The following is a 23,852-nucleotide window of genomic DNA, read 5'->3' on the forward strand; positions in this document are numbered from 1 at the left end:
TTTAAAACACTAAAACAAACCAAAAGACTCAAACATTACCCAAAACACTCAAAACTGCCTTAAAATCACTTTCTGGGCAGTTTTGAGCACTTTGAGTACTTTGGACGAATTTATGTAACAAATTGAATCACAACACTTATAAACACAAACTAAATTGATTTCTAACTAATTTGACAAGAAAGTAAAGGGGGATTTAGGTTTTGACAAATTTAAACTAAAAGAACAGATTGTAAGTAAAAACAGATAGTAAAGATGAATGTGATGAAAATATGGATGGAAGGCTAGCTAAGGGGTTCATCTCCACACATGTTACACTTGCATAATAAAATGATTTCCAATTGCATTTCAATAAACCATTAATTCTCAACACCCCAAGTTAACCGTGATGCACTAATTAACCTTCAAATCTTCCTAACGTTATTGAATTGGATGATTGCATACGACAACCCAAAACATTCCCCACAAGTCCCCTACATGATTGCATAATAGAGATACAAGCAGGAATCATTACGCTCTATGAAAATTATAAGTGTTGACGAGGCATTCGTTACTATGGAATACACATGAAACTTATGCCAAGAATTCGTTTAACGCGATTGTTTATAAGCAACCTCCACTACTTGTGAATATAAGTTCATAACGATTAGGTGAAACTCACTTATATTCTAGCGTCATATTCATGCATGAAAATTAAGCGCGCATTCTCAATAAACATACATAAATAAGTTATTAATCAAACGGTTAAACAAATTGAATCCACAACTTATGAAACGCAATTAGAAGTAATCAAATCAAAATGCAAGCTTAAACATATATTTCGAATCCCCCCCTAGCCAAGGGGGGGTTTAATTCCTCATAACTTTGAAATCAAAGAAACACCTAAACATTCCAACAACTCAAACTTGAATTGTATGAACGTTTAGGCCCTCTTCTCTTCCATTCCTCATCCGTACAAAACAAAGAGTATTGAAATTAAACATTGAAATCAAAGAAACACCTAAACATTCCAACAACTCAAACTTGAATTGTATGAACGTTTAGGCCCTCTTATCTTCCTCTTCGTTGTAGCACAAGGTCTAAGGATAGTTTTATGGTGTGAATGGTTTGGGGAGTGGTGAAAATGGAAGGATGGTGGTGTTTGGATTGGTAGGGAAGCCACGGCCAAGGATGTGTGGAATTGGGTGATTTTCTGAAATGGAAGAGTGAATGAATTTTTGAATGAATGAATGGATGCTTATTTATAGGTGAAATGGGGGGAACATGACAGCTAGGAGGGAATGTGGCTGCATGTTTGAATGATTAAAGGATGCATGTGGGTTGGAATTGCATGTGCAATGAATATGTGGCTGCATGTGCAAGGGGACAATCTGAAAATGCATGTGAAAGCATGTGTTGGCTGAATTGGTGGTGCATGTGCTGATTTGTGGTGCAATGATGAAAGGGGAATGCATGTGGCTGCAAGGAACTTTGTTTGTGTGCATTTGGATGGGAAAGTCACGACACAAGGTTGGAGAAATGATTATGGATGCATGTGTTGAATTATTTCTTGGTGAGGGATGTGGAGTGGCTGGAATGATGAAAGAATAAAGGATGCATGTGGGTTAATTAATTAAAGGGAGTGCATGTGCAATGTTTTAAAGGATGAAATGCATGTGGATTAAAGGTTGGGAGTGCATGAAATGCACGGAAATGATGGTGATTTTCTGGTGGTGAATGGTAATGCAATGTGTTTGCATGTGAATTAAAGCTATGTGAATGATTAGGGTGAATGTGCATGTGCTTTGACAGCTAGGATGAATTAATTAAAGGGAGTGCATGTGGCTTGGCTGGAATGAATGGAATGCAATCTGAAATGGAAGATGGAATGGGATGCACGGCAATGATGGTGTTTGTGTGAATGATGGCAGATTGTGTGGGTGAGTGATTAGGTTGGAAATGCATGTGAATGCAAGGTGTGAATGATTATGAGTGCATGTGGGTGAATTAAAGGATGGAATGCATGTGACTGAAATGAAGTGTGTATGCATGTGCACGGCACAAAGGGAAATGGTTTTGGTGAATGGCTGATTAGAATCTAGGGTGAATGGTGTGTACGGTTTTTGGGAGAGAAAGTGTGTTGGATGATTTATGGAGATGCATGTGGATTAAAGGAATGCATGTGCAATGGATATAGGAAAGGTTTAAATGTCCTAGAACTAAAGGGAACAAGGTTCCAACACTTTGGTCTTCAATTAGGTCTTCAATTTCGTCCAACACTTTGGCTCCAAGCATAAGCTATCCATCCTTAGCCCAACAGTGCTCCAAAAGTCTCCAAAATGCATCTTTTTGCTCTTTTAGCCCTTTAGACCTACAAACACACGAAAATAGCTTAAAGTACTAAAATAACTAAAGAAACATAACGTAAATGCACGAGAACAAGCCATTTAAGTCGCATGAATATGCTCCTATCAATACTTGACTTGGAGGCTAATAAAGTAGGTTGAGGTTTCCTTTATGGATGAAAACCCTAACTTTTAGCCTATATAAAGCACCGGTCCCTATAAGCCCTAGAACACACAACATAACGCTTCCTATAGAGTAGTTGTATCCGGCTAGGTGTTTATAGAAGATCTTGGTGTTGCCGTGCTCCGCTACTTTTATGTTCGACTTCCATGACCGCCGTCAGAATCAGGTTAGTCACTCATTCGTTTGTGTTTTAATTGTATAACCTTATAAGGCTAACATCTATCTCATGCCTTTCTGATTCGATGGAGGATGGTTGCTGGGAGGCCTTTCTGATCTTGATGAGAGTCAAGGAGTTGGAGAAGTCTTTTCAGAACTGTCGCTAGTCTTGAGTTCCAAGATCAGCCAATGCTGCGCTAGACTCTCTTGCGTCAGCAAACAATTCGGAGATGTGTGATGTTATTTGGGTTGATCGACCCCCATCTTCTTTGATGCATGTGCTGAACAATGATGGCTTACCTTGTCCTCATTAATTTATTTTGACAGTGTAGGGGCGACGTTTTGCATGTTTGCAGCGTCCTTCCTTCATGTACCTCTTTACACTGTTTATTACTGCTGTGTTAGCTTTTGCTTGCCTTGTTGTAGGATTTCCCGGTACGTTTTGGCATCTTTGTCATGGAATATAATTCTCAGTTACGAGAAAAAAAAACGAACGGTGTGACGTCATACTAAAAGGAATTTCTCAAACTTGGATGTGATCGTACTTGAGGGCCAGAAAGCCCAACAGTTGCCATGTAGACACGTGTCATGCGACAATAACGTAGGCAGCAAGTACATAATCCCCACTTCCCCATGACCATTTCGCACAAGCATTCTGAGCTAGCTGTTGAGTGAGACTCGGAGACTGACAGTGAGAGAGGTCTTTTGTGATCTGGTAAGTAGCTTCATCTAAAGATCAAATCAAACAATTTTTTTACAACTGATTTAAAATTTTAACTTCTCACATAATTTGGTATGATCCGTTCCAGTTTTCGCAATATTTTGATCACTGCATGAACAAATATTCAGAGATTTTCTCAATTTGTTGTAATTTCAATTTTTAGTATTAAGGTAATCACTTTTGTGTCTGATTTAATGATCCTTTCATTGGGTCTCTTTTGTTTGAGTAATCTAAGGACCCCATGATCTTCAGAGTCTTCAAATTTGCATGATCATAATTTTTGGGTCTATATTTTTTCATAATTTTTGGGTCTATATTTTTTTTTATTAATCTGTCAACCCTATGAGCCTGAAAGTCTACGATTTTGCTTGATCATCTTGTTCTGCATTTCATGTTAATTCTTTTGGCTTAAATTTTGTTGATTTTGGACTTGGGATTAGCCAAGTTGGTTACCAATCCCCCTCCACGTAGATTAGATTAAATTAATTAGAATATCGATCAAAAATTAATTTTTAGATTTGATTAATTTTTATTTTTTGAAATATTGGTTTGGTTAATGTGTTTCAGAATAAGGACATCAGAGATGGCAACTGTGGCATCCTCGCACTTTGTGTCAAAGACTTCCCATGTCAATGGAGCTTCGGGGTTAGATACCAGAACAAACTTGGGGCAGATGGCTATGTGGAACCAACCCATGACTCACAACGGGTTAAGATCTTTGAGCAATTTGGATATGCTTAGGATGAAGATCCGTTCCAATGCGGTTGCTAGGCAAGCCATGAGGAAATCTGAGAAGACCGAGAGTGATCGGTGTGTGGGGAAGATTGTATGTGGGAATGGCATGAACTTGGTGTTCGTGGGGGCAGAAGTTGGTCCATGGAGCAAAACTGGTGGTCTTGGTGATGTTCTTGGAGGACTCCCACCGGCAATGGCGGTTAGTCAATTTCATAAGTTTTCTGTAATTTTCACATTTCATCTCATTGGGTTTAATTGAACTGATTTTTATTCCTGATTCATGTCTAGGCTAACGGGCACCGTGTTATGACGGTGTCTCCACGCTACGATCAGTACAAAGATGCATGGGACACTGGTGTACCAGTTGAGGTAAGATTTGCAGATATTATATATGCTTTTTATACTTGTTAAGTGTTGCATTATTTCGAAAATGTTTTCGTAGTTTCATGTTTCGGTGAGTAATGTATGCCCTGGCGGATATTTTCCTTGAATGATCAGAAGTTTTGTGTATATGCAGATAGAAGTTGGTGGTAGGGTTGAAACTGTTCGCTTCTTCCACTGCTACAAACGCGGAGTTGATCGTGTCTTTGTGGATCACCCATCGTTCCTTGAGAGAGTATGAATTTTCTTTCTGTTGTCTAAGGTTGAAAACTGCTAGATTATTGTATGAATGAGGGTTCAGTTGGATCCCTGACTCATGCTTGATTTTCTGGATACAAAGGTATGGGGCAAAACTGGATCCAAAATCTATGGCCCGAGTGCAGGAGAGGATTACAAGGACAACCAGTTTCGCTTCAGCTTGTTGTGCCAGGCAAGTAATGTTCTTTTGTTTGATTTATTTTTCTCTAACTTGAGAAATTATCCACTTGAAGGAATAGAAATCAAACTATCCCGGTCTTATTCATTGGTGTATTTCTCCGCGAATAGAAAAGATGAATCTTACAAACATGCATAAAGTTCAATGATGATTTTTATGAACTTTCAGGCTGCTTTGGAGGCACCAAGGGTTCTTAACTTGAACAGCAACACATACTTCTCCGGACCGTATGGTGTGCATCTTTCTATTCTTCTCGGAAACTTTTGCTTAACGAAAAGTGTAATTTCATGAAGAAATAGAAATACTAATGATGTATCCATGGGTACCACAATGCAGGTGATGAAGTTGTATTCCTTGCTAATGACTGGCACACTGCCCTTCTTCCCTGCTACTTAAAAGCGATCTACAAACCGAAGGGGATTTACGAAAATGCGAAGGTAAGGCATCTCTTGGGTTTGAAGGGCATTTCTTACATGAGAAATTGATCAATGAATTGCAGGTTGTATTTTGCATCCACAACATAGCTTACCAGGGCAGATTTCCCATTTCGGATTTCTCAGTTCTTAATTTGCCCGAAAACCTTAAGGGTTCTTTCGACTTCATTGACGGGTATTGATCTTACATTTGATATAGAAACTCTATTAAGGACTCAACACCTTACTCGTTGAAGTGACAAATTATTCCTCTTTCTTAATGTTCGGTTTGCAGGTATAACACGCCTGTGAAAGGAAGAAAAATCAATTGGATGAAGGCCGGAATACTAGAGTCGGACAGAGTTGTAACTGTAAGCCCATTCTATGCACAAGAACTTGTTTCTGGAGAAGACAAAGGTGTGGAATTGGATAACATTATTCGCAAGACCGGCATCACTGGTATCGTGAATGGAATGGACGTACAAGAGTGGAATCCGTCCACAGACAAATACTTAGATACCAAATATGACAGCACAACTGTGAGTAACTCCTAAGGATTTTTAATTCCTTGAAGAATGGGGCAGGAAAAGAAACCATTTTACTAATCAGAATTGGATGCTTAGGTACTGGATGCAAAGCCTCTGGTGAAGGAGGCTCTTCAAGCAGAAGTTGGGTTGCCAGTTGACAGGAACATCCCTGTGATCGGATTCATTGGTAGGCTAGAGGAGCAGAAAGGGTCGGATATTCTAGTGGAAGCTATCTCAAAATTTGTCGGGGAGGAGGACGTGCAGATAATAGTCCTTGTAAGTATCTGTTGAGTTTGCTTCCTTCGGCACTTTTCTGTTGGCAGTAGGCGTAGTTTGATTGAAGGATATGTTCTTTCTTTTAGGGGACCGGCAAAAAGTACATGGAGACGCAGATAGAACAACTAGAGATCAAATATCCGGGCAAGGCTGTAGGAGTTGCAAAATTCAATGTCTCGCTAGCCCATATGATCATTGGCGGCTCTGATTTTATGTTGGTCCCAAGTAGATTCGAACCCTGCGGTCTCATTCAGTTGCATGCTATGAGATATGGAACGGTAAGGAGCTAGATCACCCCCACTTTGTTCTCATTTGATATTTGCACCGCCAATGTCTTAAACTGATGAATGCAATAACTTCAGGTGCCTATTGTTGCCTCAACTGGTGGACTTGTCGACACTGTCAAAGAAGGTTTTACTGGATTTCAAATGGGAGCTTTCAACGTCGAAGTAAGTCAACGCTTGGCTTGCATCTAAGATGCACAATTTTACTTCTTTTCTATGCCCTACTTATATAACATCATAATGATGAATTGTCTCGTTTGATTTTTTTTTTAGTGTGACGAAGTTGATCCAGCAGACGTAACTGCAATTGCTACTACTGTCAAAAGAGCTGTTGCAACTTACGGTACTCCTGCGTTGAATGAGATGATCCAGAACTGCATGGCCCAAGATCTTTCGTGGAAGGTTAGTTTAACACGGAGTTGCTAAGCAGCTCGTCGAGACAAATAAGTTGAGTTTAATTTTTGGTTCTGCAATCAGAACATTAATTGAAAAGTGTTGTGTTTCGTTCAGGGACCTTCGAAACAATGGGAAAAGCTGCTGTTGAGCCTGGAAGTTGGTGGCAACGAACAAGGCCTTGAAGGAGAAGAGATTGCTCCTCTTGCCAAGGAAAATATTGCCACTCCCTAGAGCATTAGGTTTCGGATATTAACGTATAAGCTAGCATGCTAACTTCCACCTGTGGCAACGGCTGGTGGTTCGTGTAACCTTCAGCTGCAAGAGAGAGCCATATGCTTGGTGGTAGAAATCCAAGAGATTTTATTCTGTCAATTAAGTTCGTGGAGTTGAATAACATAATGAATCTGCCACGGCTTTGCTGCGGTCGTGAAGACTTGGACAACAAGTTTTTTCTGTTCTTGCCTTGTTCTTGTACGTTTTATACGTCTTGTAGGCAAATAAAAAATGCAGATCACTTGTAGGGTTCTTATTCTTTTCCTATTGTATGCTTCAGTACATTTCATCTGAATACAAGATTTTGATGCATTCGTGTAATTTTCGGCATTAATTCCCGAACAAGAGAGGGTACCTCGTTGCTTCTTGTAAAGAGATTACAACCGATTGTTGAATAACAACTCAGTATGTACAAATGTAACAAAAGATTAAGAACCAAACAAACTTTGAGCTGCTTAGACCACACAAATTTAAGCCAAAACTGGTCATCCTGCCATGTCATTACAGACATTAGAACACAATGACGATGTTTTAGTGGAATCTTAGCTATTAATAGCGTGGTCTCTGATAAGCTGTGTAGAGATTGTACTGTGTCACAACGGCATATAAACCCATGTATTATTATCTTGCATCACATATAAATCCGGTAACACTTGAGATTTTCCTCTTTCATAAAGGTGTATGTCTACTATTGAAGTAAGACATGTGAGTGAGTCAGAGAAAGTCTCTCAAAAAGGCCTATGGCTGAGAGATCAGATTCCTCTGGTGGATCCAATAGTCCAAATTCAATCACAGCTAAGTTGTTTGATCATCCAAGTATTTCGAATCCATTTTATACATTGAGCACCCGAAAAGCACACAAAAAACAGAATCAAGAGAACATTTTTGCAATGGGAACAAAATCGAAGCACTAACAAAAGGGTATATATGATGGTGGAAGGTAAAATAATAGTAAATTAGGACTCAAGTAATCAATCCAATTGCTCCAAGTAATAATTTCAGTAACAAGCATGATGATGCTCTAGGGGAAGTGAACATATAGACCAAACAGAAAAATTTGTACATGGCATTTTGATCACATCATTCGTATGACAACTCTGACAAAAGTATAGGGTTTCTTAAATTTCGTCACACACGATTTCACACTAACTTCTCTCTGTGTTAGAATTATCTTAGTCAGACAATCGTCGCTAATAGATTAGATAGATACCCCAAAGTATTTAAATGGAACTAATTGTGAAAAGTGCATGGACATGGTGGAGAAAAGACATTAGGCTTACGTAGCAGTGAGACATGTGGATCAGCAAACATCTCATGTTTGTTTGCGGCCGTTGAATTGTTAAATCATGCGTATGAAAGCAAAGCAAAGCAAAGCAAAACAAAGAGTGGAAGAAGATAAAGGAGATAAGATTATTATTCCCCGCAAGCAGCCAGAACCGGCTGCTTTTGCTTTGCTTGGCATGCATGCCACGCATCTTTGTCCCCTTTGGCAATTCTCTTTGCCGTTTTTCTTCGACCCTGAAAAAAATCCCAACGGCAACAGCCTAACAGTAACATCTCCTTTATTAAAAAGAAGCGAGGAGAAGAAAAGGTCAATCGAAAATTATAGTAAGGGATGCTACCGATCTTTTCTCCCGGACTTTCTTGCTCTACCTTCTCGACTTGTTTCTCATTTTGCAATGTTGCACGGTGATCAGAATTGTCCGCTTGCTATACAATTATTGTTGTCAAAATTTGAATATATAATTGGAAACATAATTGTCTATTTATTGAGTACATATTAAATGACTAAACAATTTCAAATTTGATTGATTTTTAACAAACTTAAATAGACAGTTTCAATTATCGAGCAATAGCATAACGAGAAGAAAACCGAAACAAATCCTCTTAAAGTAAAATCTGTGATTTGCCCACTCTTACCTTTCACGCAACAATGAGTTGAACTCGAATGTTTGTGGTCTGAGACCTCCCACATTGAGTGGATTGGGAATGGGATCATGTGAAGCTTGTCGGACAACAGTTATTTGGTCCCCACCAAAAACCTCATCGCCATCGCAAAATGCCAACACCATTGCATGAATCATAGCATGGATGTGAAGGAAGAATCAAAGTAGCTCACACAAATCACACACCCACATACATTTCTTCATCAGAAACGGCAAAAGTAGATAGCCTTTTATTCTTTTGGTCCCCATTGTAATTTCAACCCCTCCTATTACTAAAACTTAAGGATTTGTCTATCCGTCTAATACTGTTGGGGTAATTTGAACTAATAATGCATGCCACGTAAGAAAATTAAACACATAATAATACTTTAGTGATGTGAATCAGTTTCGCATTGACTATCAATCGTGTAATACAAATTTTAAAAATTAAACCGCATGACAAATGACAAATTGGAACGAGGTTAAAGTTGGATCACATCCTCAGTTTCTTTCACTTTTTACTCTAGTGCTTGTTGCCCCTATAAGCCCTAAGGCCATCTCCAACCGAATGGTCCAGAGGGTTAAAGGACTAAAAATAGCCCAAAAGCCGTCTCCTACCGAGGACTAGGCCAAAGGGCTTGTGGGCCCTATTGGGCAAAAAAAGGGCCAAAGGGCCAACCGGCTGGCCCAAAGCAGCCAACTAGCCAGTCCCGGGTCGAGCCAGAATTTTCATTATTCCTGTTGGTTATATCCGATAGCATTGTACTTATTCCTATCAGTTATATCCAACGGGAATGGTAGGTCAAAATTTCAAATACAACGGCTAGTTACCTTTGGATTCTTTTTTTTTTTTGGGCCAAATTATTATTATTTTTTTTTACGAATTTAATTTGTAGTTTTTAAATTTAATTTGTAGTTTTTAAATTTTAATTTGTAGTTTTTAAATTTAAGTTGTTGTTTTTAAATTTAAGTTGTTGTAGTTTTTAAATTTAAATAATAAAATTTTGTTTGGGCCTTTGGCCCTTGGAGACGTTTTTTTGTGACAGGGCTAAAACGAGCCCTATGGTCCCTTGGCACTCGGTTGAAGATGGAGGGAAATATGGTCATGTATTGCTCATTAAAATATTAATATTTTGGAGGGCTAGAGGGCTAAAACGAGCATTCTGGCCAACCTTTGGTTGGAGATGGCCTAAGACCATCTCCAACCGAATGGTCCAAAGAGCCGAAAATAATCCAACCGAGAGCTAAGCCAAATGGCTTGTGGGCCCCGCGGGACAAAAAAAAAAGCCAAAGGGCCAACTGGCTAGCCATCTTCAATTAGCTCGCTGGCTAACCCCGCCCTTTTTTTTTTTTTTTAATTTTTAATTTTTTCCTACACCATTTCTCACATATTTTTCACCATTCCATATTATCTTACCTCATTTTATTTCAATTCTTCACATTCCATACTATAGTTCTTTGGCCCTTGGTTGGAGATGATTTTTTGTCACAGGACTATGTTTGGTCTATAGCCATCTCATGCTTCATTTCGAGATGGTAAAAAATATAGTCATACATTGTTCATTAAAATATTAATTTCTTGGTGAACTAAAAGGCTAAAACGAGTCATCTATCTCTCTTTCGGTTAGAGATGATCTTAATATTTAACCGTCTACCAACTGAAATCTAATATTCTCTCTCTCTCTCTCTCTCTCAACTTCACAGTTGCGTGTCTACATTGGACATTGTGCCCTTTCAGTACCCAGCTCATTTCTGTATTTCTGAGAGTGAGTGTCAGAGAGTGAAATCTCACAGCTCTATATATCACTCCTCTCTCTCTCTCTCTCTCTCTCCCCTCATTGTTGCCCAATTTGGAGCTGCTGCAGCTGCTACATTCTTCCCAGCTGCTACATTCTTCCCTTTTCAGTCTCCAAGCTGTGCAGTGTGCTCCAAAAATGGCGGCCACCACCAGCTTCCCCTACCCCTCTGCAATTTTCCTGTCAGTCCTCATCATTTCAGGTAAAACCCAGCTCCCAATTTTCCCATTTACTTTCTTTTTTGAAAATTTTGAATTTTGGTCAGCGAATTTACAACATTTTATCACTGTTTTGTTTTTGTTTTTGAAAAGGGTTCAAGTTTCCAGAAACGGTAAATTCAATGGGAATAAACTACGGCCAAATCGCCAACAACTTACCGTCACCGGACGACGTCGTTCCGCTGGTGAAGTCCATCGGCATCTCCAAGATCAAGCTGTACGACGCCGATCCCAAAGTCCTCAAAGCCTTCGCCAACACTGGCGTCGAGTTCATAGTGGGCCTCCCCAACGAGTACCTCTCCAAGGTCCAGGCCCCGGCCCAGGCCCAATCCTGGGTCAAGTCCAACGTCCAGGCCCACCTCCCCGCCACCAACATCACAAGCATCTTCGTCGGCAACGAGGTCCTCACCCTCAACGACACGTCGTTGAGCAACAACCTCCTTCCGGCAATGCAGAGCGTCCACTCCGCCCTCGTTGGTCTAGGGCTCGATAAGCAAGTCGCCGTCACCACCGCCCACTCCCTCTCCATTCTCGAGACCTCGTTTCCGCCCTCCGCCGGCGCTTTCCGCCGAGATCTGACTAGCTGCATCACTCCGATCCTCAATTTCCACGCCAAAACCGGATCGCCATTCCTGATCAATGCCTACCCTTACTTCGCCTACAAGTCGAACCCAAAGCAGGTGCCTCTCGACTACGTCCTCTTCCAGCCGAACTCTGGCTCCGTCGATCCCGCCACCAATCTCCACTATGACAACATGCTCATCGCCCAGATCGACGCCGTGTACTCCGCCCTGGGCTCCCTCGGTTTCAAGAAGCTCCCGGTCCACATCTCCGAGACCGGGTGGCCGTCGAAGGGAGATGAGGACGAGGCCGGAGCGACGCCGGAGAACGCGAAGAAGTACAACGGGAATCTGATCAAGCTCATTTACCAGAAGAAGGGAACGCCGCTCAGGCCCGGGTCGGATCTCAACATCTACGTCTTCGCTCTGTTCAACGAGAACATGAAACCCGGCCCGAGTTCAGAGAGGAATTTCGGGCTTTTTAAACCCGACGGGTCGCCTGCGTACTCAATCGGGCTCGCGGCGGGCAACATTTCCTTTGGTAACTCCAGTTCGAGTTCGGGTTCTGGTTCGAGTTCGGGCCAGGGACAGGTGAACCCGATTAGTAACGGTAGGTCCCCGTCGGATTTTTCCGGCACGCCATACTTGTCCATTTCCTCCGCCCCGGCCACGGTAAGTCCTCCCAACTTTAACTTACTGTGAAGAGTGTGATAGTTGTAAACTGGACAGGTGTCGATTTGTTAGTGGTCGTTCATTCGTTGATAAGATTTAGGAGTGATTTTATAATTGGATTTGGATCCTCTCATGAGCCAAAGAGAGGATCCTCCTGATCAAGATACGTGAACTGTTAAATAAAAATTCAACGGTTATAATTATTATAATTTTAAAGAGATTCTTTGTTTGTAACTGATGAATAAAAATTCAACAATCTATGTGTCTTGATCTCCTTGGGCTCAGGAGAGATTCAAATCCTTTATAAGCAACGATCCATGTCTCTTGATTAGGAAGATCCTCTCCTTAGGCTCAGGAGAGATCCAAATCCTTTATAATCACCGGAGACAGTGGTCTCGTTGAATTTGATTGAGGTCGATTTAATAGTGACGTGGTGGTGAATACGACGTCGTCCGGCATGTGATAAATGGAATTATGTGTTTTAATTTTTGGTATTTTTTGTTTTCAGGAGAGATGGGATGTGATTGGTGGGATTCCGATGACGTGGCTAGTGGTCTCGTTGTTGATGAAACACGTCCTTTGAGGCTGGACAAAAGCTGAGTGCAAAATATCTAAAGTTGCTCAAATGGACGGTGGAAAAGAGAAAAAGAAACAGGAAAATAGAAGAGGTTACTTGGGAATTTAGGAAAAAGGTAAAACTAACTCACCCTCTTACTAATTACTCTACTCCACTATCATCATCATTGACAATTACCACTTTCACATAGACGGTTCGTATGTATCACCGGGTAGAAATCGTTCAACTTATAATGAGTGATTGACTGTAGCGTACCACTTCAAATTTGACTATAACACAAATTAGTGATTCCTAACATTTAATGCATTGTAAACTCTACCTGCACGCTAACTATCAAGAATTGGCACTTGTTGATGAGCGACCGATTCTAGCGTAGCTCATAAAATTCGTTTGTAACACAAAATTCCCAATGATCCCCAGACCCCTAGATGCAATTAGGTGAGATTTTCTTGATGGTCATCAAATCGGTCTTGATAATTTGAGATAGTGTGGGGCTCACTTAGTGAAAGTGATGATGTGGTGATGATGGTGGTGGGTGGCTATTAATCTTTTTAGTTGGGAAAGTGGCACTCAATGAGTCAATTGGTACCAAACCTTATTTAATAAGTCCTTTCCTAACTTTTCTCTCTTTTCGGCTTTTGCAGGACAATTATTATTTATTTACATTCAGTGTCTAAATAATTCTAGTGGATTAGGGAGGATTGTGATTAGGGTTTAATCATGTCGCTGAGGATCGTTTTAGAAGGCAGAGGCTAGAGGGGAGGGCACCCCACTTTTGTATTTGTTGTAGTAAATCATATTACCTTTCTGATGTACTTGGAGTATTTTTTTACTGTGTGGACTGTATTTTACCTTATCTATTCTATATTCTTGCAGTAAAATATAAGAAAAAGAAAAAATAAACCATATGATCTGACGGTTCATAATCCATTTGAATATTAAATGGAAAAGGGATAGACAAACACACAATTTATATGGACAATTTTGCTAGTTTTCTTCCCAATGGTAACTTAAGTCTCTCTTCCGGCTTTTGGGGTTCCTTTTACTTGGACTAACGGCCACAAGGACGGTTCTATAATGGTGGCTGAAGTGCTTGTAGATGCTCTTAAGCTTGCAAAGTAGAGGGGTTTTTCTTGAATTTTGGTGAAGGGATACTCTAAGCTAGTTATAGATAATATGGAGGGAAGTAGCGGTGTCCTTGGACCTTTGGAGAACTCGAGACACAATTACGGACATTCATTGGTTGGCATCCTCCCTTTGTTGCATAACTTGGAAGCATATTTATTGAGAAGCAAATTTTGTGGCTGATGTTGTGACTAATGTAGGTTGATCCCTTTCTAATATGCATATTTAGAATTGTACCCTTCCTTCGAGGGCTATACCTGCTCTTATGTTTGATTGTATAGGTAGACTGGCAACAGTTGTTCGTGAGGTTTCTCACTTTAAGTAATTTCTTTATTTAAAAAACAAAAACAATCCACTTGGATACTTTGAGATAAAATAACCAAAAGAAAAGATACCTCCAGCGATAAATAAAGTTAACAGAATAAAAGGAAAAATTTGTAAGCCAGAGGCAAATGCAACATAGGTGAAAACTTTAGATTATTTTGTTTTTAATTTTTTGAAAACTGAAAACTTAAATAGTAATATTTTTTATTCTTTATTTTTAAAATAAAAGTTGAAAATCAAAAGGTGAAAATTCAAGGTTAAATTTTGAAAAACTCAATAAGGTAGTTCTCAGTTATTATTATTATTTTTTAAATGGAAAAATTTACCACACAAGATTTTGGTTTTCAAATAAATGAACGGAAAATGAAATGGTATCAAACGGCCCCCAAGAAAGCAGTACTACCCAACAGCATTTCAGTTTTCAAATTTCAAAACAATGAAAACAATAACTGAAATCGAAGCCACTCAGTACTGCAATCTGGTAGTATTTCTCTTCACTTGGAACCGAAAGGTCTTAGTTTGAATCTCGTGGATGACGATTTCGATACTAAATTAGGCTGACCATTGTGTGGCTTTGCCGAACTCCCCCTCCCCTTAATGTAAAAAAATTGATGTACTAAAAAAACGAACTGAAATCAAAATAATTATCAAACGGAACCCTTAAGAATTCACCCTATCGTTATCTTGCATATGTAGTTATGCGGTGTATGTTATGAAATTAACCAAGAATCGTGAAAAAATGACGTCTGGGGGTCAAGGCATCGATTGAAAGTATTGAGGGGAAAAAGTGGAATAAGGGCCAACGTACAAGGGGCATCGGGAGTGCAACGATGAAGTCAAACACGAGGCTCTTTCAAATTTCGTTCAGCGTATTACAGTGTTCCAGTACAAAAAAATTTCTGTCTACAATTACACTGCCCTATCATGGCAGACGTAATAACAAGAACATCTTACGGAAGTTCTGAAATTAATTTGCTACCCTTCCCAACAAGTTAATGGCTATTTTTCTTAAAAAAATATTGTATGAGATGGAGTTCTTAGTGCCAACAGCCATGTCGTGCAGCAACGTCCCGTCGTAATAGGCTCTGGTCCACGCCCAGTGTCATGCAATCTGTATGTTCAACCAGCCACAGTGCTCACCATTCTTGCACCAAGTCTGCTTAACTTGGTGGGAAGCTTCAAAACTCTGCAATATAGCAAGATGCACTAGATCCGCGCTCAAGATTCCATATGAGTCCCTGATGACTCCGCCTCTCCGGTGTTCTGTCCACTTTTAACTCTCCGATAAAATAACACATAGGCGGCCGAAGTCTTGATATCAGTTTCATTGACTGGAGATACATGACTGTCATCAAAATGGTACCATCTGTTCTCATCAATCAACTGCAAAATTGAGAGAGTAAAAGTACCTTAGATCTCAAACAGATAACCATATCGTCTTAATGGCATATGCCAAATTTATAGTTTGAAAGAAGCATGATGCACGATAGATTAGAGAACTTTTTTGGTAGAAGATAAAACTAGTGAAGAATGTGAATACTTGGCCGATATGTGGTGTAAAAACCATTCAAATAAAAAATTATCAGATGTGCTAGAGTTGTCTTACCTTTGCATATGCAGTATAGTGCCCACCACCTAGACCGCCGTAATGGTTGCTAATGGCGTATAGCTCATACAGATGAGCTTTTCCATCCTTGCTTTTCACATATTGACTCAAATCAAGATTATGAATTGGAAAAGTCACCAGAGTATCAAGTTTATTCTTCGAGTATCTGCTGTATGAGAACCGTTTCAGGTGAAAAACAAGAACCTCTGGCAACATCCACAAATCTAGTTTCTTTGTAGCTTGTCTATGTTCCTTGCACTTAGGGCAGTACCTGTATTGCAAAAGTCAAGAACATATGTCAAGAATGATACCAACTTGCCTGAAAATCGTAAATAATGCCATACAGAAACCATTAGAATGGGTATAAGTACAATACCACATATCATCGGGACCTAGAGGTTCTTCCTTCAAAAATGCCTCCAAGCATGTAAATAAGGAAATAGCTTCTTGCCTAGTTTTCTTCGCCGTGAACACATTCTTGTATACCTCAGGTAGATCCATGAGATAGCTAGCATAATATACTTCGTTTTCTTGGTCAGTCCAGTCCACAAATATCTTTATGAGTTTACCAGAACTTAGGGATGAAGACTTTTCAATTGGTTTGCAGGTCATACCCCTCTCATCAGCTAAAAATAGCTGGAAGGATATCTCATCAATTGATGTTTCCCCTAGTTCTATGTTCTCCGTGGGCCTCAAAAAGTGGTTGTTTGACGGTTCAGCAATGGCTTCTGAAACTAATCCAATTTCTTTCGTGCTATGAAGCTTAACCGCTCTCTTCAAAGGTGACAGAATTCTAGAAACAGCTCTATCAACATCAACACCACGTATTTGGTCTTCTCCTAGATAGGCAACCAAAGGTGTTCCAAAAAGCTTTCTCTGACCCTTCAGAGGATCTAATGCACATCTGCAAATTGACAATGACTTTTGCTAATAATTCAGCCAAAAAGGAAAAAACAATAATGAAAAAGCGCCCATCCAATGGATACACGCAGAACCTAGGTGATTAAGCAATTATGCTTAATGACCTATCTAACAGGGTTTACAAATATAAAACAATTCCATGGGCCTTAGATTTTTCAATGAAATTGGCATTCTTTGCTCGTATAAATTAAACCTCAGAAGTACAGGGCCAAAACAGAGTTCACATTTGTAAGTTTACCAACATGCAAACTCAACTGGTAGAGATAAAGGAAGCAGACTAACTTTTCCTGCCGTCGATGAATTATTTCAAGTCTGGTACCGGAAGCTACTTTTTCTTTAGAATACCGATAGGCCACAATCCGATCATCATTCTTAATTGAAGACAATGGTTCAGAAAGGTTGTCCAGATATCGATAAATTCGATGTTCATATACCTGAAATGGAAGTGTTAGACTAATATTTTACCCAAAAACTTAAGTTGTTAGGTGCCACGATAATATATATCAAGTTAACACCCCTTCAACTTGCAGTCCCTATATAATATATTGCATGTGGTTGCCAGAGAAACGTATGCATGGAGCCTCAATCTATAGTGCATGTAGTTAATTGGGGAATGGGGATGAGAAGTTGGAATGAGACCATAAATTTGATAACATAATAGGCTACATCTGTAGCTCAAAAACTTAAACTTGAGGGAATGGTGAAATGAGCCAACAAATCATTACGAGCTAACAAAAAGGTTTGATGCTATAGAAAAAACGAAGAAAAAAAAAAAAAAAAACAAAAGGAACTCTAAGTCAGTGAACTCCATATTACCTCAGCAAGCAGAAGGGTTTCATCAGTCTTCAAGCAACATGCGGTAGCCAATGCCTCAATAAGATTCTTACAACATTGATCTTTTATCATGGTTACAGTGTACGGCTTTGGAAGACCACGCCCATCACCATAAAGCACAGTTACTGTCATTGGCCGGGTGACAGTTGAAGGTAGTGGCAATGATAAGTACATAAACGGATCAAATGTAATTGAAACCTTGCTACAAACTGGGCATACCAATGTTGATTTATATTGACCCTGGACATTAGTTAAACCAGAATGTGAGTCGATAACAAAAAGAAAAACCTTGTACATTTAACCAAAATTCCTACATTAAGAAAGAGATTCCTTGTATGACAAAAAGGGAACATCCAACAACACATAGAAGCAAAAATTACTTTCGAAAAAAAAAAAAAAAAAAGACAACTAAATACAAAAGAGCAAGTCCATTTCGATATAAATGGATCAAAATTGGTCAAAAGAATCAAATTGAAACACTCCCAAAGTTGAGAATGTTTGAAATGTATTAGCATAATAAACATAGGATTACTGAAGAGAGAAAAGGAACAGACATTTAAGGTCTAGCAGTCACAATATGCACACATTGTATGATATGGCACTAACAGTCACAAAAGAATTCTTACTTGGCAAACATCAACAATCAATGAATCATTTCGGGCTCTGTGATTTTTCCAACACTCAATTGCAACTTCGTAATCTGGACGACCATCTGAATCTTTTGTTTCAATGTATGGCTTATTCTTGACACGATTCAAATCTTCATGTAGTCCATCAAGTAAGAAAGCAAGGAGTTCCTGAAAAAGGAACTCACCATTCAGAAAAATACAATAAAATGTAGCTTGTTATAAATACCCTAGACAATCACCCTTGGTGGCTTTTCAAGATCAAGTGACTTTTTGTTTTAAAAAGAGACAAGTTTGCACATTCAACATTAGACAATAGCATACTATTATATTGAAAAGCCTTAAACAGAAGACATTCAGAAAACAAATAGTACTAACTTGAGAATCATGTTGATTATAGCCACTAAACTGGGGAGCAAATCGAGAAAGTTTTCCCTTGAAAGCACGTGGTACAATTGTCGTTCGTCCTGATGACCACAAATTTCTCAACAACTCACCAAAGGCAAGAGCAAGCTCACCCTGCAAAATTACTACATGTCAGATTTTAAAGAAAAAAAGGAGAATATTCAACAATATCCACACGGAGAAGGCATGAGGAAAATATGAAAAAGATAACCACTTACACGCATTCCTAAGGGATTGTCAGTGTTGATCTCATCAGAGTATTCTTGCAAGAAATACTCAACAAGCGGAGGTGTGTGGACTAAGCACTGAAGTGAACTATTCATAAAACAAGTGTTTCCAAGATTTTGCAATCCAGCCAAACCTCCCCTATCTACTTTTTTCATTGGATTATAAGCATAATATTTATCATCTGTATCTGTTGACGTTGAGCTGCTTAAGGCACTTCCCTGGTGCAAATTAAAACTTTTATAATCCATTGAATGACCATTTGACAAGGAAGGACCCCCTGCAATTGTGATAGATGACCTTGAGGGTTCTAGGGGTACCAATGCTAACTCATTTCCTGTTGAATCCATGGAGAATTGAGAAGAAAAGTTTGCATCAGTTTGCACCTCAAGAAGAATCTGCAGGAAAAGTATCCAGAGAGTCATTAGAGATGAATCAAAATAATCGTCACAACTGACAAATCTGAAGACCCTCCAGAAAGAATTTAGAAGTCGAAGCAAAGTGCTAATACACATAATTCCCAACCCCAAGCTGGAAATAAGAAAGGCGTGTATGAATAACAACCACACAGCAAATTTCTACTTAAAAATGCAGCTTAATCAGTAATAAGTAGACTACAAAACCAACTTAGTATATCTCATGTCGATCTATACCCATTCTATTTGTTCTTTCGTGTAATAATTTATGATAAGCAATCATTCATTTCAAGTAACAAAGAATATCCTAAAGAATGATAAATACAGCACTCACATCTTGATCCATCTGCAAGTTCAGCTGCTCTAGGGTTTGGTTTGAAACCACCAATAATGAATTCTTCTTCATGTTGAAGTAGTCCCAAATACGAGCCTGTGATAAAAAATTAAGAACGAAACAAAAACCAATGTGAATTAACTTCATAGTAAATGAAGTAGAAAACTCCCAAAAGACAGCAAGTGGAGAAACAACAATTGTATAAATGTACCTTTTGTTGCTCTATTCCTCTAATTCTGCACACCTTGTTGCAAAGCTCCTGTACAGAAGCCTGCAAAAGACTCAATTTGTTAGAACCTTCATTATATACCTATGGTCAAAGTCATCACAACCACGACAGCCATAAGTTTACATATTTCCAAGAATTTCTACAAGTTAAAGAATTTCCAAAACGTATGTGTATGAAGGAAAAGCAAAAGGAAGATTGGTTTACCTTTTTGCTTAACCTTATAACTGTCTGACTGTTGTCTCTTGAATCGATAATCTTAAGACATAATGGGTAGACCTCCACCATCAAATTCTTGATAAGATCACCCTGAGAAATCATCTTTCTTGGTAATGCTGGGCCTCCTTTGTACCTGTAACATTTGATTCTTTAAGAATAATTTTTTTATAAAAAAATATGGAGAACAAAAGATGAAAAAGGTGTCCTTGCACCTAATTTCTATTGCACTCTACTATTAAAAACATGCTGTGTATTTTTAAAAAGAAAATAGAAGCGGAAAGTTCGTGCAAGTGAAAGTGGTTTGATGAGCGAAATAATTACTTACCAGTCGAACAGCTTTTCCCAAACTTCTTGAGAAACTAAGACATAGTCAAGGTCTTCCAGCAGTGTTCTATGAAGCTGTAAATCGTCTCCCTCAGATTCACTTACAACTATATCAGAATTATCAATAGGTCCAGGCCTAGCTATAATTTTAGATGAGAAAAGATCCAAATTTTGAGACACAGAATCCTGCTTGTCATATAGATGTTCTCCAGCGCCTTGCTCAACATACCTCTTCCAGCTTGAGTACCACCTGGACAAACAGTAGAATGAAGCTAGTTACAAACATGCAAGCATCTTTATTATTGAAACAACAGCCAGTAACCCCAAAGTACAGTCAAGAAGTCTTCAAAGTAGTGTCACTCCTATAGTAGTATAGGTGTTTACGGTGCAAGTAAGGTTAAATCTGTTCTACAAAGTGTACTGAAAATTTTACCTGACTAAAAACTGAACCAGATATTGGCCATACTGAACAATGTCACAAACAAATTTTCTAAAAACACCAGACTAAAACCCCGTTTGGTAATGCTTCTGTAAAAGTAGTTGGGAGGTGCTCCTCTGGAACACTAAAAAGAACTTTTAGAATTCAGAAGTACTATTTAAGATTTTATGTCAAACAATACCCAAAACAACTCAGGTTTTCAGATTGTGGTTTAAGCCATCCTGAAAGCAGTTTCAAACAGGCCCTAATGAATGTTTGGGAGACTTGGGGGAATCCTGTTTGTATGGTTTTCCACACCCATTTGCACCAGCCTTGGTCCACGAAGGAGGCCCACAAGTTAAAACGGTTCTAGCCCTTAGCCTATTTAAAAGGTTCCCCCTCTCATAGTAACTATCTCCAAGTACCTTCACTCTCACTCTCAAAAAAGGCTCTCAAGCCTTCTAAGCAAATGCAACACTTTCAGTTAAAAACCTATCCAAATCAATGTGGACTTGGTGCGAGTTGGGTGAACCACGACACATCGCTTCCCACATGTTTTTGGTGTGATTTTGCGATTTCACGGACTTAATTCCTTGAGCTAAAGTTTATACTCAATGTAAAAAGCAACCATATGACTGACACAAAAGAAAGAGAAACAAACTTAATCAAAATACCCAACTGCCTAATGCAGAAGCATAGCATAAATGCATAATTTTGGCTTAGAAAGCACGTAAAGCCCAGAAGAAGCTAAAAACTCCAGAATTAACCAAACAATTACGATGCGAAAGCACTTCTTAATAATGATTCAAAACAAAGGCAACACAAACATGCAATAAGATGGCAGCCAATGCAAAGATAAAACCTTTAGCATTAAATTCAAAGAAATAGGAGCACACACCTATTGGAAACGGCATAAAACAAGTTGCCTTCTTTGACATTGGCCTCCGATTTTCGGGCCAATTCATCGACGATCCGCTTCTCCTCCTCCGGCGTGTTGGGTAAGCAACTAGCTCCGTTTTCCATCATGAAACCCAAATCCGGAATCGTCATGGCTGGTGATTCACACAAGCTAACCAATCAACAAACCAAATTAGAAACAAACAAAGATCCCAAATTCGAATCCGACCCAATTCAATCCATACCGCAATTAAACAAAATCCACAAGCAACAAATTAAACATACAAATATCGAGCAAATTTGAGAAATTGGACGAACCAGATCGCGGCGGAGAGAGAATGTGAGGAAGCAGCAGCAGCCGCTGGACGACGAAGGAAGTGTGGAGGGATTGCAGTTGGTAGTTGGTGGAGGTAAAGGTAATGGGTAATGATCTGGGAGGGGGAGAGAGAAAATCCAGAGAAATCTCTTACCGTCCTTTTCAACGATTTCTCCCTTCTTTTTGTTTGAACCCGTTTGAGACTGAGAGTCCCCCTTTTATATCTAGACAGAGAGAGAGAGAGAGAGGGGAGAGAGAGAGACGATAAAGGGCCCAACTTCACAAGAGAACTTGAATTCTTCAAGACTCCATGGTGTTGGTGGACGCAACGGTCTTACACCAATGAAAGGTTAAAAATGTCGATCAAATATACAACAATTTGTTGTGAAAGTTGTGGAAATGAATGTTCACATGTTTTTAGCTAAATGTGAAGAAGACTTGAGAATAGTAGTGTAATGGTTGTTGTATGTAGAAGTGGACGCGGTGTGGTTCGGTGCGGTTTCGAGTGAAACCGCAACCGAAACCGAAACTTTTTGCGGTGCGGTTTTGAAGCCAAAACCGAAATAAAACCAAACCGTTTGGTTCGGTTCAATGCGGTTTCAAACGGTTTCGGTTTGGTTTTTGAGAAAAAAATGTACAATTTAAAATATATACATATTTATGCATAAGACGGTCTTATTTTTTTTTATATTAATTAATGAATACGCACCAAAATTGCACCAAAAACAGCAACAACAATGCAGCAAAAAACAGCGGCAAAACTGCCAAAAAAAATGCAGCCAAACTGCATAAAAAACGCAGAAAAACAACAAAAAAAACATCAGCAAAACAACACGAAAAACTGCACCAAAAATGCAGCAAAAAACTGCACTGAAACTGCAGCAAAAAACTGCACAAAAAAACAGCAGCTAAACTGCACCAAAACTGCACAAAAACGCATCACATCTACTAAAATTCAACTTGATCGCCAATCACAATACTTTACTACAACCCAATTGAAAAGTTAAGTTTGCCATAATACAACTAAAGTTCAAACTTCAAAGTTTCAAACAAAGTTCAATGTCAAATGCCTTATGGCATTAGTGTAAGAATATCCTAAGGATCTAACAGCATGGTATTAGGATCACAGAAGAAACAATATGCAGACCATATTCACATATGCAGGTTGCATAGCATTAATGACATGCATATATATGATCGTAAAATACTTACCTGTCGCCATGAGTGCTTCTGGTGCAAAGCTAAAGAAGTCTTCTACTTCCAATACCTCTTTATGAATTATACCAGCGAAATAGGTTTGTGGTTTTTGTAATTCGAACGGTATGGAAGCAGGGACTGCTTCTTGGTTATATATCTAGGGTTTCTATCGATTCCACCCTATTAACAGAAAGGATATCCACCCCAATATTCTCTAATCAAATCAGAGTCCTCTCATGACTCTCATTCCTTGTATTCTCCTAATAAAAGGCCCTAAATTGATTGCAAGTAATTAGGACTCCAATATGTTTATTCCCTTAAGGTTCCAAGAATCATGAAAGATTTCATTAACTTGATTGCCAAATCAACTAATCTCTCAAAGATCCTCGGCATAATTCATTGTCATTCACAAATGATTTTACAATTAATACAACCAAAAAAATAAATGGTTCATGGAATTCAACAAAGTCTTGGTTTTCAACTTACTTTGCATCGTTCAAGTTTCAAACCTTTGTCTTTCCTTTTCTTTTTGGACACTTATTCTTTGAAGGTTTAAGAGGCCTTTGAGCTTGTGAACACCTTGCACCT

At 39.1% G+C, this 23,852-nt stretch overlaps 3 protein-coding genes across 7 annotated transcripts; 2 read left to right on the plus strand and 1 right to left on the minus strand.

Annotated features, from left to right (window-relative positions):
- The first annotated feature begins 3,235 nt into the window (after nucleotides 1-3,235).
- On the plus strand, nucleotides 3,236-7,424 carry LOC137713243 (granule-bound starch synthase 1, chloroplastic/amyloplastic). Its single transcript, XM_068452527.2, has 14 exons — nucleotides 3,236-3,376; nucleotides 3,950-4,316; nucleotides 4,406-4,486; nucleotides 4,635-4,733; nucleotides 4,839-4,928; nucleotides 5,103-5,166; nucleotides 5,271-5,371; nucleotides 5,434-5,543; nucleotides 5,643-5,886; nucleotides 5,971-6,150; nucleotides 6,237-6,428; nucleotides 6,513-6,599; nucleotides 6,708-6,836; nucleotides 6,945-7,424. Exons 2-14 carry the CDS (start codon nucleotides 3,966-3,968, stop codon nucleotides 7,059-7,061), a joined length of 1,845 nt encoding a protein of 614 aa, XP_068308628.2. The 5' UTR covers nucleotides 3,236-3,376; nucleotides 3,950-3,965; the 3' UTR covers nucleotides 7,062-7,424.
- A 3,232-nt stretch (nucleotides 7,425-10,656) lies between these two features.
- LOC137713159 (glucan endo-1,3-beta-glucosidase 11) lies at nucleotides 10,657-13,711 on the plus strand. Of its 3 annotated transcripts, none has more exons than XM_068452424.2 (4): nucleotides 10,657-11,026; nucleotides 11,136-12,274; nucleotides 12,783-12,966; nucleotides 13,496-13,711. In XM_068452424.2, exons 1-3 carry the CDS (start codon nucleotides 10,963-10,965, stop codon nucleotides 12,855-12,857), a joined length of 1,278 nt encoding a protein of 425 aa, XP_068308525.2. In that variant the 5' UTR covers nucleotides 10,657-10,962; the 3' UTR covers nucleotides 12,858-12,966; nucleotides 13,496-13,711. The 3 variants fall into 3 exon arrangements, with proteins under 3 accessions (XP_068308525.2, XP_088540331.1, XP_068308526.2); XM_088684205.1 differs by having other exon boundaries at nucleotides 10,696-11,026; nucleotides 11,136-12,448; nucleotides 12,665-12,966; XM_068452425.2 differs by having other exon boundaries at nucleotides 10,843-11,026; nucleotides 11,151-12,274.
- Nucleotides 13,712-15,131: 1,420 nt separating this feature from the next.
- Nucleotides 15,132-22,467, minus strand: LOC137712696 (ubiquitin carboxyl-terminal hydrolase 9). 3 transcript variants are annotated; one of them, XM_068451829.2, is made up of 14 exons: nucleotides 22,070-22,467; nucleotides 21,753-21,923; nucleotides 20,438-20,686; nucleotides 20,101-20,245; nucleotides 19,879-19,938; nucleotides 19,668-19,763; nucleotides 18,911-19,315; nucleotides 18,666-18,806; nucleotides 18,288-18,458; nucleotides 17,644-17,901; nucleotides 17,110-17,261; nucleotides 16,283-16,810; nucleotides 15,907-16,177; nucleotides 15,132-15,683 (listed from the first exon to the last, which is right to left on the minus strand). In XM_068451829.2, the coding sequence occupies exons 2-14, from the start codon at nucleotides 21,902-21,904 to the stop codon at nucleotides 15,519-15,521; spliced, it is 2,793 nt and encodes a 930-aa protein (XP_068307930.2). In that variant the 5' UTR covers nucleotides 21,905-21,923; nucleotides 22,070-22,467; the 3' UTR covers nucleotides 15,132-15,518. The 3 variants fall into 3 exon arrangements, with proteins under 3 accessions (XP_068307930.2, XP_068307931.2, XP_088540330.1); XM_068451830.2 differs by having other exon boundaries at nucleotides 21,753-21,906; nucleotides 22,070-22,262; XM_088684204.1 differs by having other exon boundaries at nucleotides 21,753-21,906; nucleotides 22,037-22,215.
- Between the last annotated feature and the right edge of the window lie 1,385 nt (nucleotides 22,468-23,852).

This window comes from Pyrus communis, chromosome 14 (assembly GCF_041283825.1).
Source record: "Pyrus communis isolate YQ-2024b chromosome 14, ASM4128382v1, whole genome shotgun sequence".
Lineage (NCBI taxonomy): Eukaryota > Viridiplantae > Streptophyta > Magnoliopsida > Rosales > Rosaceae > Pyrus > Pyrus communis.

Excerpts from the sequence above, each read along its gene's own strand:
- LOC137713243 (XM_068452527.2), top strand. The coding sequence starts at position 3,966 with ATGGCAACTGTGGCATCCTCGCACTTTGTGTCAAAGACTTCCCATGTC. Across the intron at positions 6,151-6,236 it reads ACGTGCAGATAATAGTCCTT|GGGACCGGCAAAAAGTACAT; the intron begins GTAAGTATCTGT and ends TCTTTCTTTTAG. Across the intron at positions 6,429-6,512 it reads ATGCTATGAGATATGGAACG|GTGCCTATTGTTGCCTCAAC; the intron begins GTAAGGAGCTAG and ends CAATAACTTCAG.
- LOC137712696 (XM_068451829.2), bottom strand. The coding sequence starts at position 21,904 with ATGACGATTCCGGATTTGGGTTTCATGATGGAAAACGGAGCTAGTTGC. Across the intron at positions 19,316-19,667 it reads ACTTGCAGATGGATCAAGAT|ATTCTTCTTGAGGTGCAAAC; the intron begins GTGAGTGCTGTA and ends CTTTTCCTGCAG. Across the intron at positions 17,262-17,643 it reads AAACCCTTCTGCTTGCTGAG|GTATATGAACATCGAATTTA; the intron begins GTAATATGGAGT and ends CTTCCATTTCAG.
- LOC137713159 (XM_068452424.2), top strand. The coding sequence starts at position 10,963 with ATGGCGGCCACCACCAGCTTCCCCTACCCCTCTGCAATTTTCCTGTCA. Across the intron at positions 11,027-11,135 it reads GTCAGTCCTCATCATTTCAG|GGTTCAAGTTTCCAGAAACG; the intron begins GTAAAACCCAGC and ends GTTTTTGAAAAG. Across the intron at positions 12,275-12,782 it reads TTTCCTCCGCCCCGGCCACG|GAGAGATGGGATGTGATTGG; the intron begins GTAAGTCCTCCC and ends TTTTGTTTTCAG.